This window comes from Lolium rigidum, chromosome 2, assembly GCF_022539505.1.
Source record: "Lolium rigidum isolate FL_2022 chromosome 2, APGP_CSIRO_Lrig_0.1, whole genome shotgun sequence".
Classification (NCBI taxonomy): domain Eukaryota; kingdom Viridiplantae; phylum Streptophyta; class Magnoliopsida; order Poales; family Poaceae; genus Lolium; species Lolium rigidum.
Window position 1 is genome coordinate 1,604,302 of NC_061509.1, and position 15,495 is coordinate 1,619,796.

Genomic DNA, 15,495 nt, shown 5'->3' on the forward strand with positions numbered 1-15,495 from the left:
AACCCTACATCTGTCGAACCCTTGAGAACAAACTGCAGCCACCAATGTAGCTGAATTGTTTCAGCTGTCAAACCCTTGAGAACAAACTGCAGCCACCAATGTAGCAGGGCGCATCTCAAAAGTAAGATGTGACAAGGGGCGGTGACAAGCACAAGAGTACCCAAAGACTTCGTTGTATTTCCTTGCTGGCCGTCTCGGTATCATCCTCAGATGTTCTCGTATGTGTAGGCGATCTGTATGCTTTTACTGAAGTCCTAATGCAGATACACATGCTACATCACATAATGTAAGAAAAAGAATCATATATTGACCAATAGCGGAGCAACTGCCCAGCATTACACCGTATGGAAAATGCACGGTGCAGCCCACAGATGGGGAAGAACACGTTGGCAGTACATTTCACACAAACAGACAAGGAACATTTAACACAACTTTGAGCCCAAACTGGGTTACTCTTACAACATGAATGTACTTGATGGGTTAGCGAAGTAACGCCTTCTACGCTTGGTTGGTTCTGTACGGGTGCCCTGACTGAAAAGACTCTGCAATATGGTGGGACCCGTAGGCACAGGTGTTTCGCACACCCGAACATAGAGGTGTCTATCAAGTGTCAGCTTTTCCAACAAGGTCCTGCATGTCTGCAAAATTATGAAGGAAATGTAATGAGGCAAAGAGTATCTCACTGTCATTAACCGTGATCATTCAAATATCGATGATACTGGCACAAATAGACAAAGTAGGGTACCGTACCTGAGGATTCAACACTTCCATCTGATGGATAATATCCTCCTGACACAACAACATCAAAGCATGAGATCAAAATTCTATAATCCCAATACCAGCAAAGATAGGTGAACAATAAAGCAAACAGGAAGGCAAAGAATAAGTGATTTTTTTTTGAAAGTGTACCGAGTGTCACCCTTTAAAAACGGTTGCAGGTGCAACCACATGCACTCTGGATTTTTCCTCAGAACAGTACAGGCACAACAAAGTACTCCCTCCGATCCATGATAGCGACACTTATATGGATCGGAGGGAGTAGTTTGGATCTCGTGTATTAGGAGTATGTTTTTTGTAAAGCAGGGTTTGATTTTGCAAAACCATTTGAAAGCTGCTAGAATAGGTTATTAGGTTTACAAGTTAAGGTGTTTGGATTGTGTAAAGTAAAACGAGTTGTGGATTTTACTAACACGGTGCTTGGTCAATAATCCAAAATCATGACAAAATACTTTATGCTGATCCAAGAATTCACAACTTACTAGTTACTAGTGGTACACAAAACTTTCAAAGTGCATAACAAGCAGATATAAATGGAAAAAAAAAATAGATGCGCACCTCTACTATTCCTGGGAACTGCATCACATAGCCAATAATTCGACGAGTTAAACCTTCATACACAGTGCTATTCATGCTGCCATCGCCATTTATCCATGGTAATATAGGGTGATAAATATGCCTTTCACAAGCATGGCAGCAATCACTCTCCCTGATATCTTCTGGAGTAGACATTGTTTCCTTATCTCCCAGATTTTGGCTACACATATGAGATGAGTTTGGCTTGCTTTGAACACTAAGAACTGTGACAGTGTGCCCATCACCAAGCATTTTGACAGTCCCCTGCTTGCTAGACATGGAATGGTTCCCTTTCAGTACATTTTCGGTGCCGCCAGTCTCCGCTACTTGAGAAGCTGGAGCTCCTGGACAGCTGCAATGGCTGTATTCTGCAAGTGTGCTTATATAATACTTTGACTTATGTAATGAGTCAACGATCCGGAAACCATCATACGCATTGACCTACAAAGCAATTGAGCACACATGGTGACTCCCATGTGAATAAACAGGGGTGAAATAACAGAAACCGTGGACAGCTTCTAATTTACAAAGTAATGCATTGCTCCGACAACTCGAGGCTTCATCTCAAAAAAGGGAAACACATACATCAAAGGGTGAACAGTCCCATTGTCTGAGGAAGATCAGCTGAGTACATAGAACCACTAAAATCCTTAAAAACAAAGGTAAACACCACATGGTCTGCACTTGGCTTTTCTCCATCTTACCACAGCTGAAGTGCCTAGCATGTACAAGGTGCTACATTTTCTCACATGCATTGAGCAGATATATACTCCCTGTGTTCTTTTTTATTTATTTTCTGGTAGATCATCAACGTCTACAACTATGTTGTTACCTCTACACATTTCTATAATATAAAGAAACAAAGTGTACATGGGTAATACACGATTATACCAGAACATGGACAGTGGAAATAGTCACAATTCACAACTAGGTGTCAAATATATATGTAGACAAAGAAGTACACAACGAGTCTACTGTACACATGTTTATAGCTTTACCTCCATAGCCAGATGAAATCTCTTGAGGGTATGAACAATCACATTGATTAACCGTGTGCCTGCAGTGCATAAGATCAAGGAGAAATGAAATTTACCTATGAAAAACAAAGATTGTACCTCATGAAACAACCAAGTTCACGCAAATGCTTATTCATGAGAACAGTAAGTACCTAATGGATGCAGTTCCTGTGACAATTCAGTCAAATTAACTCCTCCTTCTCCACCTCGATGAATAATACAAAATGCATTTCTGAACAGATCAGAAGACAATATGCATGATTCATTTTGATTACAAGATGATGGTTGTAACTGGTCAGCATATGTTTTCATAGCATCCCAAGGCCATCCATTATAAGAGTTTTCCAACTGAGATTCAGACAACATACGCCGACATGAACAGGAGTTATTCAAATGCAGTAACATATTGTGGCTTTCGACCTGGGAATGACCATCATTTCTACTCATTTCCCTGGCTGAACTAAAAATAAGGCACTCCTTATCATGTAACACTTGTGTGAGATCGCTTGTTTGAATTCTCTCTTGATTCAGAGCAACTTGGATACCAGGGAAACCTTTCTCGCGACGATAAGAAGGCTTGTGTTTCTTAGCCGTACGGCTTTCCTGTTCCACCATATCAGCCTTTCGTTTGTGAGTGCCATCATTCAGTCCACTGGTATCTTCAACCAAATAACTGGAGATATTAGGCCCATCAGCGTCACCAACTCCTTCGCTTGGCAAGGAAGGTGAAACGGATAACTCTCCTGACAAAACCAGAGAAAAGAGAGAAACAATTTCCCCACATTCTACATCTGGATATAAATAAAATCTACCATCCATAATGTTCTTTTGCTGCCTTATAAGCCATTTAGAAAATTCAGAAGCTTTTTTTCCTGAACCAAATGGAAAGGGTGAATGAGAAGCCTTCAAGAAGAATTTTCGTGAAAGGGTGTATGGCTTTGTTCCATTTCCACTAACCTGCAAAATGCAGGGAGAATTATGAACAATGGTACAAATTGGGAGAGAGTATGAACAACAATACAAAAATAACTGATGTCCTAAATCACAAATTACACTTAAATCAATCTGCCTGCTCGAGCTCATTACTGAACTAAAGGAGCCCTATCATTCCTTATATTAATGGCGGTGAAGATGCTGAATAGACCAATCATCCTTTCCGCATGTTAAGAAAAAAGTTTATTCAAAATAGCTCCACTGTAAAGTCAGGTGCTTAAACCGCGGGGACAGTAAAGGCTGAACTTCAAAGTACATAACATAAACATAAGTGTGTGCAGCACTGATCAGCACATGAATAAATTCAGACAATGGCCAGGCAGGCAATCACACCATATTCAGATTTTGGCTTCAGAATGAATTTCCAGTTATCAACATCAGAACATGACATGTACATCCATGAAGTCCCCCCACCGAAAGCTTATATTTGTACATGTTGGTTACTTGGTTATGAAGTTATTCCTAATGGTGGTTTGTGGTAGGACATGCTTCAGATAAAGTATAATTCTTGTGATTGCAAACCATCATTAGCAAATTTTGAATCCTATGAAATTGTTATTTCTAAGTACGACTGTAAGGATAGCTTTCTCCCAGCAAAATGAGGGAAAGCGTATAGGTTTCAGAGGTAATGAAGCAAAAGCGCTGAGCTGGATTCAGCACACTGACGAATACTAGATACTGGATAGTCCTGTAGGTGGGAGTGGGCTGCCCACGGCGCCGCCAGCCAAATCCCACTCAAGTCACTAACCATACACCCACGGACACGAACAGAATCCTGGCGGATAGTAGCGGTACGCCCGCTACCGTCGCCCCCGCGCTGCACCCTTTCCATGGCGATGGAGGCGGACGCCATGCCCCCAAGGAACTGCCCCACCGCTGCAGTCCCCGCATCCCTCCGCTCCCCCCTCAGGTCCTCTTCTCCTGCCGCCTGGATCCCGAGCAGTTTGTCTCCAGCGAGATCCGTGGGGAGCAGCCGATGCCCCCTTCACGCACCTCCACGGCCGTCTCCATGCTTCACGGCCGTCGACCTGGCTGATGCCCCCCACGCGGTGCGGCCGCCCTACACCTGCGCCCCTAGCCCCCGGCGACGGTGAGTTCCTCTCCTCCTTCTTTCCTGATGGGACAACGGTGGTTGTGTTCCTTGTCCCCTAAATGTTTGACGTTTCCTGTGCGCTGATGTAAAACCACTTAGCGGGTTAAAGTGGGCCGATTGGACGCCGCTTAATATCAAGAAAATTAAAGTGCAGCAAGCGGCATCCCGCCTGGTCTGGCAGACAGACGTGGTCAAGTAGCGGTATCCCACGGACAGGCCCACTTACAGCCTGAATACTGGATATTCAATGGTATCTTAACTGCATAAGTTAGCAAATACTGACCGTGAACTTCTTCTCATTGAGAAAAGAAAAGGCAGTGACTATTTCACTCTCTGAATAAAGCTGGAGGGTTGCAGTTAATGAAGCTTGTACTTCTGATCCTGATGATGTGCTGAGAAAAACCAACTTCAGAAGCAATATCGCATTTGCAACTGCTAATGATTTGCATCCATCTCTGTTGACCTTAATGACCTTTTCATGAGATATGCATGGTACGTCGACGCTTTTACTTGGATGGGTTGCATTTGAATGTCTAGACAACATAGCATGTTCATGTGATCCAGCTTCTGGAACTGCAGCGCTTGTACTTGTTGCACCTTGCACAACCTGATTAATTTAAGGTGAGATTGGTAATAAACAAGACATAGGTTAGCGATCGAGGTTAATAGACAATTACTTACCAGCTCTTCCTGCCCACTTGGAATTTCCTCATTGACATTATTATCACTATTACTCTTTGCATTATTAGGCCCAACTTCCCCTGTCTGGTTCAACTTTTCTACTCGAATGAATTCAAGGACTTCATCAAGTGCATTTTTTATTTCTGGATCTTCGAAATAATCCCAATTGACTATCTCAGAATCTGAATCTTCACAGTTCCCATGGCTAGAATTTGAAATATGTGAATGGCCTTCGCTCACTTTTGACCTCCTTTCCTCTCTGAGAAGGCTACAGATTCTCACTACAGCTTTTCTTACATTTATGTTTTTATTTAAGTATGCCATCCTTTTACGACATGTATGTGGTGCAGCTGGAAGACCAGAGACAGAGTTCCAATAACATTTGGGTCCACGTGCCGCACAAAATCTAGTGTATATCATCAGCAGTTTTCTGCAGATAATAATATCCAATCAGGCTCCAGCATCATGGAAAACATTGTTTAGCTCCAGTAGTAAGGTCTATAGTGGATGCAGCATGAAATTATACCTGTTAGACTCATATGTCCACTGGAATTGTCTACCAGTGGATGATGCAGAAGTGCTCCGTGGTACTTCGTCATCCTGGGTAGATTGGGCTGATATCTTTCCAGTGGATCCACTAGCTTGAACGTTTTGTTTAATAAACCTTAGGGTAACCTTATCAGAGGATCTTTTCCTTTTCTGACTGATCGATCCAGAACTAGCTCCCTGCTGCTTTTGTGTAGCAGGAAATCTGGGCTGTCTATTCTGAGAGGACGAAACACAGAGCACCTACATCAACAGAAAAAAATTCTTCCAGTCAGAAATACTGAATAGGAAATATAGGCGAAACAAATCAGACATAGCGGTATTTTAACTAGGATAACGAAATAATCAGCCTAGTAATGTGGTGTTTTAGAAAATCATAACTACCGAAACAAGCAGGTAGCGACTACAGTAGGATAAGCAAATAAACATACTATTACTAACTGAAACTGAAGGCTGCATGCAAGAAAATTGCCTTCCTGCCAATATAATCTTCAAATTTTATGAGCACAGCTTATCTAGACACGGATACGTACACCTATTAGGCGATTAGCAAGTTGGATATTTATACTGTAGCAAAATCCTACGTATTGTGCTATTACAGATAATATTACTTCCAGATTCATGGACATATGTGAAGAAAGCCATGAAAATGAAATTAAGGTTGGCCTGTGTTGGAGATATGCTGCAATTGCTGCATGACTTTCAGTGGTTCATTAATACCACTAATTCTATGCAGGGACGGAGCCAGGAAAAGTTGAAAGGGTGGCCTTCCTATGTCCAACCAACAGTGCAGTGTAACAAGCAAGCCTACCTAGTTATGATTTTTTTACGCGGAGTCAAACTCCACTGGTAGCATCCTGTCGAATCAGAAGGCCCTGAGTTATGCTAGCTTGTTAAACATATACACTCTAGTTATATGAGATCCATCCATATTGTATTACACCCTGTAAGGATGTTAGAACTACACTTGGAATCCAGAAACGGAAATCAAGTCTTCTGAATGTTTCAGTGTAAGAATTGGGGGCGGAATTGGGAAGGTGGGGAAGGCCTCCGACAGTACTGACTACTGAGCCATAACACTGAATTCTTTGGAATCAAGTGCATGAGCTGCTTTGTCGAAGGTCGCCTACACTTCACCTCATCTCTGGCACCTTGCCCTTGTCAACCTCCACTACCGCCCGCAAGTCAGCCCCTGTGCCCAAGCAACCTCCACAGCCCCGGCCTCGGTAGCGAGATCTCAAGTACATCCGCCGTCTTCAACTGTTTCTTCCTACTCCCAGTCTTCGGCTCAGGTGGCAAATGCTCACAGCCTCAACTGCCAGGTAGCTCCCACTAGCTCCTCTGCTGCCACTAGAGAGCATCCACGGCATAGCCACTCGACCACATGTGTGATCCCATTTCCCTGGCATCCAACTATGATTTGGATTTGGATGGTGACCCATTTGTTATCTACAAATTCTTTAGCAACCAAAGAGAGCAGAATTGTAAGCTTAATTCCATTTCAACTTGGAATTGAATTGGGTCTCCATTTCCACAAAATCCGCTAGAGAGTATCCATGGCATAGCCACTCGACCATATGCGTGATCCCATTTCCATGGCATCCAAATATGATTTGGATTTGGATGGTGATCCATTTGTTATCTAAAGATTATTTAGCACCCGAAGAGAAAGTTGAACTGTAAGCTCAATTCCAATCAACTTGTAATTGCATTGGGTATCCATTTCAAATCCAAGTTTATAATACTCCCTCCGGCCAGAAAGGATGTCGCAAATTTATCTAGATACACATGTAGACGCATTTTAGTGTATCTACATGCAAATCTAGACAAATGTGTGACATCTTTTTCTGGACAGAGGGAGTACAAAACATGGAGAGTTGGCTAGGCAGACCCATGTTAATCTGAGGTTCAGTTTATCTTGTATGGTTTTGTTTTGGCCCTTCATTTTAATTTTCCACTGGGATTAAGTTAATTTCTAATCAGACTGGTGACCCTTCCCTGGACCCCGCGCAAAGTGGGAGCTTCGTGCACCAGGCTGCCCTTTTTTATTAAGTTAATTTCTAATTAAAGTTTGCCTCTTTTCGTCAATAAGGGAATGCCCAAAAACACAGAGTTATAGAAAAGCACTAGCACAAAGTTAGATAATATGCAAGTGCAGAACAAGGTCAATTACTAATCAGACTGGTCCTGCAGATCACTGGACGAAGATGGAGGGAAATTTCAAAAAGATACCTGTTCTACAGAGAGATTCAGCTCTCTTGCAATTCCAAGACAATCTTTGAAAGGAATTCTCCCTTCCTCACTGATACTCATAATACGCTTTTGTAACTCCAGCTGTTGTTCAGTAGTCATCAATCTACGAGAACTCCATGAACGAGGATGAGAAACCTGCATGAAACAGGGTATGCTATAGAACTCAATAAACTCAAAAAAATGGCCGATGCCAGTTGTCATACAAGTATACAACATTGTTTCCAGTAGATAATGGTGGGTTTCCAGATTGGATATTGGGAAAAAAAAGGCAATCATTAAAATGCTTGCAGGTGACAATGTATATGGTCAAGAAGAAAGTACAAGCAAAGAATTAGAAAGCACAAATAAGTATGACAATATCAATATCTTGGAAAGCAGGTTAAACAGCTCTGACGCCAACTAGAGTTGGGCAGCAGCAACGCAGCAGTTAACAGCAACAGGGGCTGATAAATATTCCCTCCGTCCCAAAATAAGCGACTCAACTTTTCTAGATACTGATGTATCTACACACTGAAATGCATCCAGATGCATCCGTATATAGACAAAGCTGAGTCACTTATTTTGGGATGGAGGTAGTATGATACTGAGATCGTATATAGAAGGTAAAACTGGAAGGCAACAAAACTAACAAATAAGACAACATTGCACATTCAAATGAGGAGGAGCATTTTTGTTGAGGATAAAAGCAAATGAACATTTAAAATGGCCACAGGTAACCCAACAGTACAATGTTACTACTATGAGATAATATTGCAACGATGTATAGCAATGATGACAAACCTCAGGTACAGAACAGCCAGGAAAGGCACTTAATGGTTCAGCCAAGCCAGCTGTTAAATAGCAGTACTCTAGTGTTTCCCAGTAAGCATCAACAAACTCCTGCTTTGAAAGCACAAAATCATGCCGAATTTTCGGTCGATGATTCAAATTAACATGGGATGATGGAAGAATTCTTCGTATAGGTTCTTCAATGTAAGGCCTGAGCTCCATTGCATGTGTAGGCACAGCATCTGATGGTACACCCCACTCATCTACAGGTTCTTTTGCAAGTTGGAGCAACTAGCAAACATAGCCACAAAAGTGCAGAACTGGGTCATTACAAATCTAAATTACACAGTAATCATGAACCTGACTTTGCTAAATAAGAATATGCAGCAGGCAAATATCAACCTAAAAGAGCTTCATCTTTGTATTCTCCTCACCTAAGTTTTCTAGATTTGAGAGAAAACGTCAAAATAAACACGGGTATGAGAGATTGTGTTCAGGAACACCTTCAAAACGTACTCAGCATCTAAAAGACACGAAAGAGACTGTTCGGGAACACATACTCTGAAAGTATTCAACATCAAAAAAAACCGTGAAATTGTACCGCAGATTTGTTACTTAATGAAGTAGTCACATTCAATTCAAGTTTATTCAGACAACAAACAACTCCAACATCCCAGGCAATTCGGCCTGCAGCTCATATTCAACACTTCAGTTCAGCCAGTGGCCATCAGGTATAACCATCTGTATACTCTTCAAAATTCGTCAGAATGCCATGCCTTATGTGAAATTGGACAGGCCTCGCGGCTGAACTTGCACCAATTCTGCAATTCTTACTAACTGAATTTAGCTGCATGTATGAACCGAGACAAACCTCTACCAAAAACATATCTGGCATCGGGAACCTTAAATTAACTATGCTAGACAGCATAGATCACAAGGTGCATGACAAATTAAGCTTCAAAGAGTTCCCTCAACATCACCAGTATAATGTGATCTAGATTCTTATGGAAATAAAGAAATGAAAAAACATGTCCTACTTCTGTGTAATAACAGCCAATGAAGTTTAAAATAGATAAGCTGGGGGCCTATCGTATTTTCAGGAAAATAAATACCACATGTCACTAGATTTCAATAGAATCTGCACTGCAGAAAGTACTAACAAGGTTACTGCATTAAGAACTCAACACCATATTTGCCGATAAAACTGACATCATAGATTACTTGAGTTTGAAGAAACAAAGTTGATAGATTGCTGGCATCCAGAGTAAGCATATCATGGTGAAGTCACAGAACATCATATGCAGAACTTTGACATAACCAATCTATCAGGCAATGCTAGAACTAACGGAGGAAAAATACAGCACCCACTGAAGCATAATTTAACATTAACGTTTCCAGTCTCATGCTAGAGAAAACATAAACTTTTGTGCCAATTTATCTAAGCTCAATGATGAAAATACAGATGAAGGAACACCAAAATATCTGTTCTAGACAACCTGCCAAACATTCCAATTTCAACCTATAACTTAGCATGACCAATGAAACGCAGGCTAGCGAAACTTCACATAGCATTGGTAGGACGAGATTCCTTCGTTCCCAATGGCCAGAAAGGCATTAATTCCTTTGGAACAGCATTCCTTACGTTTTCCTCCATCCTGAACAGGGTAGACTATTTACTCACAGCTCATAACAGAGATATCTAACTAGCTGGATTTAGCAAGCCTGGCGTATGAACTGGGTCACACTGCGATTGACTACAGCAGGCATTAAAAGAAGCAGCATGGAAGATAAGATTCAAACTGTTCCCTCAACCAGTATAACATGATCCATATTCTTACAGAATTCAAGCAAACGAAAAACAGGTGTTAAATCTGTGTAATAGCAACCAATTAAGTACCAAATACATGAGCTGATGAGACACCTATTACCAACAGAGCCACTTGAACTAGAAGCACTGATCTACTGAAGGACACAAGAGACCCAATCGTATTTTCAGGAAAATAAATTCCACTTGTCTGTAGAGACTTCAATACAAGTGGCACTGCAGAAAGTAAACTAATAAGGGGTACTGCATTATAACTCAACAGCACATTTGCTGATAAAACAGACATGGTAGATTACTAGTACAGTAAGTTTGGCAACAAGCTTCATAACATTACATCCGCCCCAAAATATAATCCTTTTTAGAAAGCTAGTTTAGCTTTCTAAAAAGGCTTATATTTTAGAACGGAGGTAGTAATTGACATCCAACATATGCATAACAAGATAAGAAGTTTGGCAACACAAGCTTCATAGATGATTGACATCCCACGTATGCATAACATGATATGAAGTTGGCATTGCGGATTCTAATTTATCAATCAAAAATCAGAAAAGACATATACATCGAACATCATATGCAAAATTTGGCATAACCAATCAGGCCACTGCTAGAACTGGCAAAGGGAAAAAAACAGCACCCACTGAAGCATAATTTAAACAATACCCAAACATAAACTTTTGTTTGCCAATTTTATCTAAGCAGAATGATAATACAGCTTTAGGAACACCACAAAATCTTCTCTAGACAGCCTGCCAAACATTCCAATTTCAAGCTATAACTAAGTATGACAGTCATGACTGGGATACCTATTTCAAGTAGCAACATCAACATATGCAGCCTTGCCAACATAAAGCGGATAAAGTAACTCCTTGGTCCTTATCACCTTCAATGAAGATCTCACTTATTGACATATCCTTCTTTGCGACCCTCGAAACCAGGGCGCATAAGCTTCTTCTCACGCTTCTCAATTTTGCGCGCCTTCTTCTCCTGTGCCCGCTCCCGGATGTTCTCCGTCCGTGCACTCTGCTTCTCCTTCCTCTTGCTGTCCACAGTCTTCTGCCTGTCCTTCCACTGCTCCGCAGCCTTCTCCTGCCTCTTCTTATCCTTCTTCATGCTCTGCCTAATCAACGTTGGGTTATCGTGCACCTTCTCCCCAGCAGCACGTCTTGTTGCCAAATCCCAGGCCATCTTGGTAGCCTTCTTAGGATCTTCCTTCGCCCTCTGCATCCGCTTAGCCTGCTCCAGCTCCTTCTTCTTGTTCTTGATCTTCCTCTTCTTCCTCCGCCTCGCATCCTTTGGATCAACCAACACATTGCCATACACGATATCTGGAGCCTTCCCGTCCGCCTCCTTCTTGTGCTTCTTCCCATCCTTACCCTCTGCGTCATCAGCGTCCTCACGCTTGCGCTTTGTACCCTCGTCCTTCCCATTCTTCACTTTAGAACCCTTCACCTTCTTGCTCTTCTCCTTCTGGGGCTTATTCAGGAACTCCGGCCTGGTGCACCGGTTCCCACGGAGCTCCGTGATGCGGCGATGAAGCCGCTCCCGAAGCTCCTCGTAAGTCACCGACCGGTCTTCGGAAACAACTGCTGCCGGGGCCATCAGCATCTCCTCCTTCTCACCATCATCCTCCTCTTCCTCCTCGGCATCATCGTTGCCATCATCGTCGCCCTCCGTGGTTGCCTCGTCCCCGGTCTCCTGGATTTCGTCTTGCGACTTATCCTGCTCCTCCTCCTCCTCCTCTTCCTCCTCTGCCTCTTGGTCGGCGACGGACTTCTTGAGGAGGTCAAGGGTGGAGGAAGGCGGCCCCGCGGGGTCGAGGCGGGCTCGGCGGGCAGCCTTGATGTTGGCGCGGGACTGAGCCTTCATGGCCGCCTTGGCGGACTTGGAGAGCCCCTGGTAGTAGGGGCGATCCTCGTCGTCGACGGAGAGGTAGAAGCGCGGGGGGATAAGCTGGACGAGGGCGTCGAAGAATAGGGCGTGCCCTTGGACACCGTCGCAGTTGGCCGCTGCCTCTAGGAGCTCGGCGGGCTTCGCGCTGGCGACGGCGGAATCGTTGTCGGCCGCCTCAGCGGCGGCGGCGGAGGGCGAGGGTTTCCTGGCCATTGCGGCTAGGGTTTGGAGGGTTTCGGAGATGGAGGAGCTGCTGTCCGTGGCCTCCGACTCTCTTAGCACATATATTGTGGTTCCCCATTGTGGTATAAGTTTGATGGGCCAGAATGGGCCTCCAACAGGCTTTCCATTAATAATTCTTAAGCAGGCCTTTCGTTATCACCCTTGTCAAAAAATTGGATCCCGATCTCGATTCCCCCATCGTCTCCCACCGGAGTTGATCCTTCACGGCATCTCCTCCTCCCGCAGCCAGCTCCCCATCCCCACCGGAATTGATTCTCCCCGGCAATCTCCTCCGCCAGCCAGCTCCTCCCCCAGGAAGAATCGATCCTCCCCATCAAGGAGGCGCGCGTGGCCCAGCTCGCCACACGATCCACGCGTGCGCCTCCAGCTCCGATCGATCCACGGGCGCGTCCCCAACTCCATGTCCATCGATCGATCCGCCGAGCTCGTTCACCTCCAGGGTGATCACCCAGCTGTACTACAGGTCCGATACATCCATTGGCTCGTTGCCCAGCTGCACTCCAGCTCCGATCGATCGACGGGGGCGTCGCCCAGCTGCACTCCAGGTCGCCCAGCTCGCTGCTGCAGTTCCCTGAAGCTGGCCGCCGTCCAATTGCCAGAAGCTGGCCGCCGTCCAATTGCCAGAAGCTCGCCTAGCAAGTGGTTGAGATGATCACATCACGCCTCTCCTTTTGGGTGAAGAGATCGCTGCTTGGGTTGAACTGCGAACCATTCTTGCCAGGGCTTACCACTGCAAACATTAAAGCATTGGAGAAGTCAGATTCAGTGCAGTTTTCAATTGATACTTGAGGATTCAGAGCACAATGATTCTTACGAGGTAGACAAGGAAAGGCAGGAGCGGGTATGGTAGTGAGAAGCGTAGGTTCTTGGTGCTTCACTCCAGCTCCTTGTACACATTCTCGGTGATCTGCATCCACAAGGGTACATCAGTTGTAAGCAATTAAGCATGGTTATGGATTTAAGGATTTGGCACTCAATGCTCACCAATACTTTTGTGTCCCTGTGTCAATATAGAAGAAGACATACCTCTTTCACATGCTTTCAAGGCCACTGAAGTTGAGATTTGCTTCGCCGTGGTAATCCATCACGTCATTTTGTAGCTCTCCAGTGGATCTTTCAAGCCTATAGCAATAGCTCCAGCTGCGACAGCCTTCCGCTGATGACATTCAGCGGATTCACCAAGTTCTCTACTTGCTTCTTCATGCAGTTCTCAAACTCCAGAAGCTTAAGTTTTGGGGCTACATTTAACTGCAAGTAGCAGTCAGTTTAGTACCAACCATTGTAACTCAGAAAAAGATATTTGTTCATCAGCTCACGATATGGCATAGGAGCAAGCCTCAGTACACTCAAACAGAAAAATGAATTGGAATGATAAAACATACAGTAGCACCAGCTTACAGAAAAATAAACAATTGTTGTCATGTGCTGAAACAATTGTTCATGTTCTGGCATCTTTAACTTGAAAAGTAAACATGGAGTAGATTGTAAAGCATTCGCATTCGAGCATTCGTAAAGCACAGAAATGTACTGCAGTCATTACTTATGTGTAGCAACCAAGAAGTATTTCTGAATGCACTATCAGTTTTAGGCTAGGCATGTGACAAATGAGCAGCTCGGCATCTCTTACTGACAAAAGAATATCCATGTGATGCAGCTAGGCATGTTTGTTCCAAGTTCCATGTTTCACATGATAAATGAGCAGCTCGGTTCATAACCATGTTATGCAGCCTGTTGATGCTGTTCCTAAACAGAATTGCAATGAAATCTATGCAGGGAGGGAAGGCCGGCAACATACCCTTGTGGCACCTGTACTTGAATTTCACTGCGGGCTCGCCTGGGTGCATCCATGCCCGTCGATGCAGGTCTGGCAGACCTGCCCGCCTCCATGCCCGTCGGGACGAGGTAGGATCAGCTCGGGGAGGAGCTTGGGAGGAAGCAGTAGCTCCGGGCAACAGCAGCTCGGGGAGGAGCTTGGGAGGAAGCAGCAACTCTGGGCAGCAGCAGCTCCTCCGTGTCTCCCTCTCACGGATACCACCGTCACGACGCCCCCGCCGGCCACATCCATGATTGTAACTCGTCCCTGACGTCGTCTCGACAGATCGGGCACCGACGAAGTAGATCCGGCCGTTGGAGAAGGAAAAGAACCCATTTTGATCTGAAACTCCATGTGGCAGGGAGAGGAAGGGAGAGGGCGCCTCAGCGAGCGCTGTCGTGCGAGGAGGGATTGGGTGGAGCGGGTGGAGAGGGAGAGGGCTCCTCGGCCAGGGAGTGAGAGGGCGACGTCGCCGTCGTCGCGAGGGAGGGAGAGGGATCCCCGGCGAGGAGGGAGCGGGTGGAGCAGGTGGCGACCGGGCGAGTCGTGCAAGGGGAGGGGTAAAACCGGAAACTCGGAAAAATTCATAGCGTGACGAAAGTTGGCCTAAGTTTCCTCAACGTCTTACATTTCTGCACGGAGGGAGTACTCTACTACCAGAGGTTGCAAAATCTTTAAATTCAGAAAAAAATCTAAGAATAAAAAATACTCCATCGTTGGATTAGCTATTGACAAGAGTAGACGAGTTGATTAACCCAACAATCGGGGGATGGGATGAGGAGTTGCTCCGGGAGAATTTCTGGTCCGTGGATGTGTACCACATTCTACGGGTACGGGTACCGTTGCCAAACTATGATCAGTCTGACTTCATTGCATGGCATACCAACAAAACAGGTTGGTTCACTATTAAATCGGCATACCATATGGAGTGGCGGGTGGAGTATAGGAGAAGGGCACAGAGATCTGATGCCACTGATAGATCGTCACATCATGAGGTTTGGAAAAAGAATTTGGGGAGCAA

General features: G+C 44.5%; 2 protein-coding genes across 3 annotated transcripts; both read right to left on the reverse strand.

Annotated features, from left to right (window-relative positions):
* Positions 1–287: 287 nt before the first annotated feature.
* On the reverse strand, positions 288–11,058 carry LOC124691177. Its single transcript, XM_047224439.1, has 10 exons — positions 8,716–11,058; positions 7,915–8,070; positions 5,663–5,925; positions 5,137–5,566; positions 4,739–5,062; positions 2,522–3,326; positions 2,352–2,410; positions 1,336–1,794; positions 751–789; positions 288–638 (listed from the first exon to the last, which is right to left on the reverse strand). Exons 1-10 carry the CDS (start codon positions 8,923–8,925, stop codon positions 456–458), a joined length of 2,928 nt encoding a protein of 975 aa, XP_047080395.1. The 5' UTR covers positions 8,926–11,058; the 3' UTR covers positions 288–455.
* A 118-nt stretch (positions 11,059–11,176) lies between these two features.
* On the reverse strand, positions 11,177–14,961 carry LOC124691178 (ABC transporter F family member 4-like). Of its 2 annotated transcripts, XM_047224440.1 has the most exons (4): positions 14,457–14,961; positions 13,688–13,909; positions 13,476–13,568; positions 11,177–13,391 (listed from the first exon to the last, which is right to left on the reverse strand). In XM_047224440.1, the coding sequence occupies exon 4, from the start codon at positions 12,629–12,631 to the stop codon at positions 11,423–11,425; it is 1,209 nt and encodes a 402-aa protein (XP_047080396.1). In that variant the 5' UTR covers positions 12,632–13,391; positions 13,476–13,568; positions 13,688–13,909; positions 14,457–14,961; the 3' UTR covers positions 11,177–11,422. The 2 variants fall into 2 exon arrangements, with proteins under 2 accessions (XP_047080396.1, XP_047080397.1); XM_047224441.1 differs by lacking the exon at positions 14,457–14,961 and having other exon boundaries at positions 13,688–13,915.
* Positions 14,962–15,495: the final 534 nt, after the last annotated feature.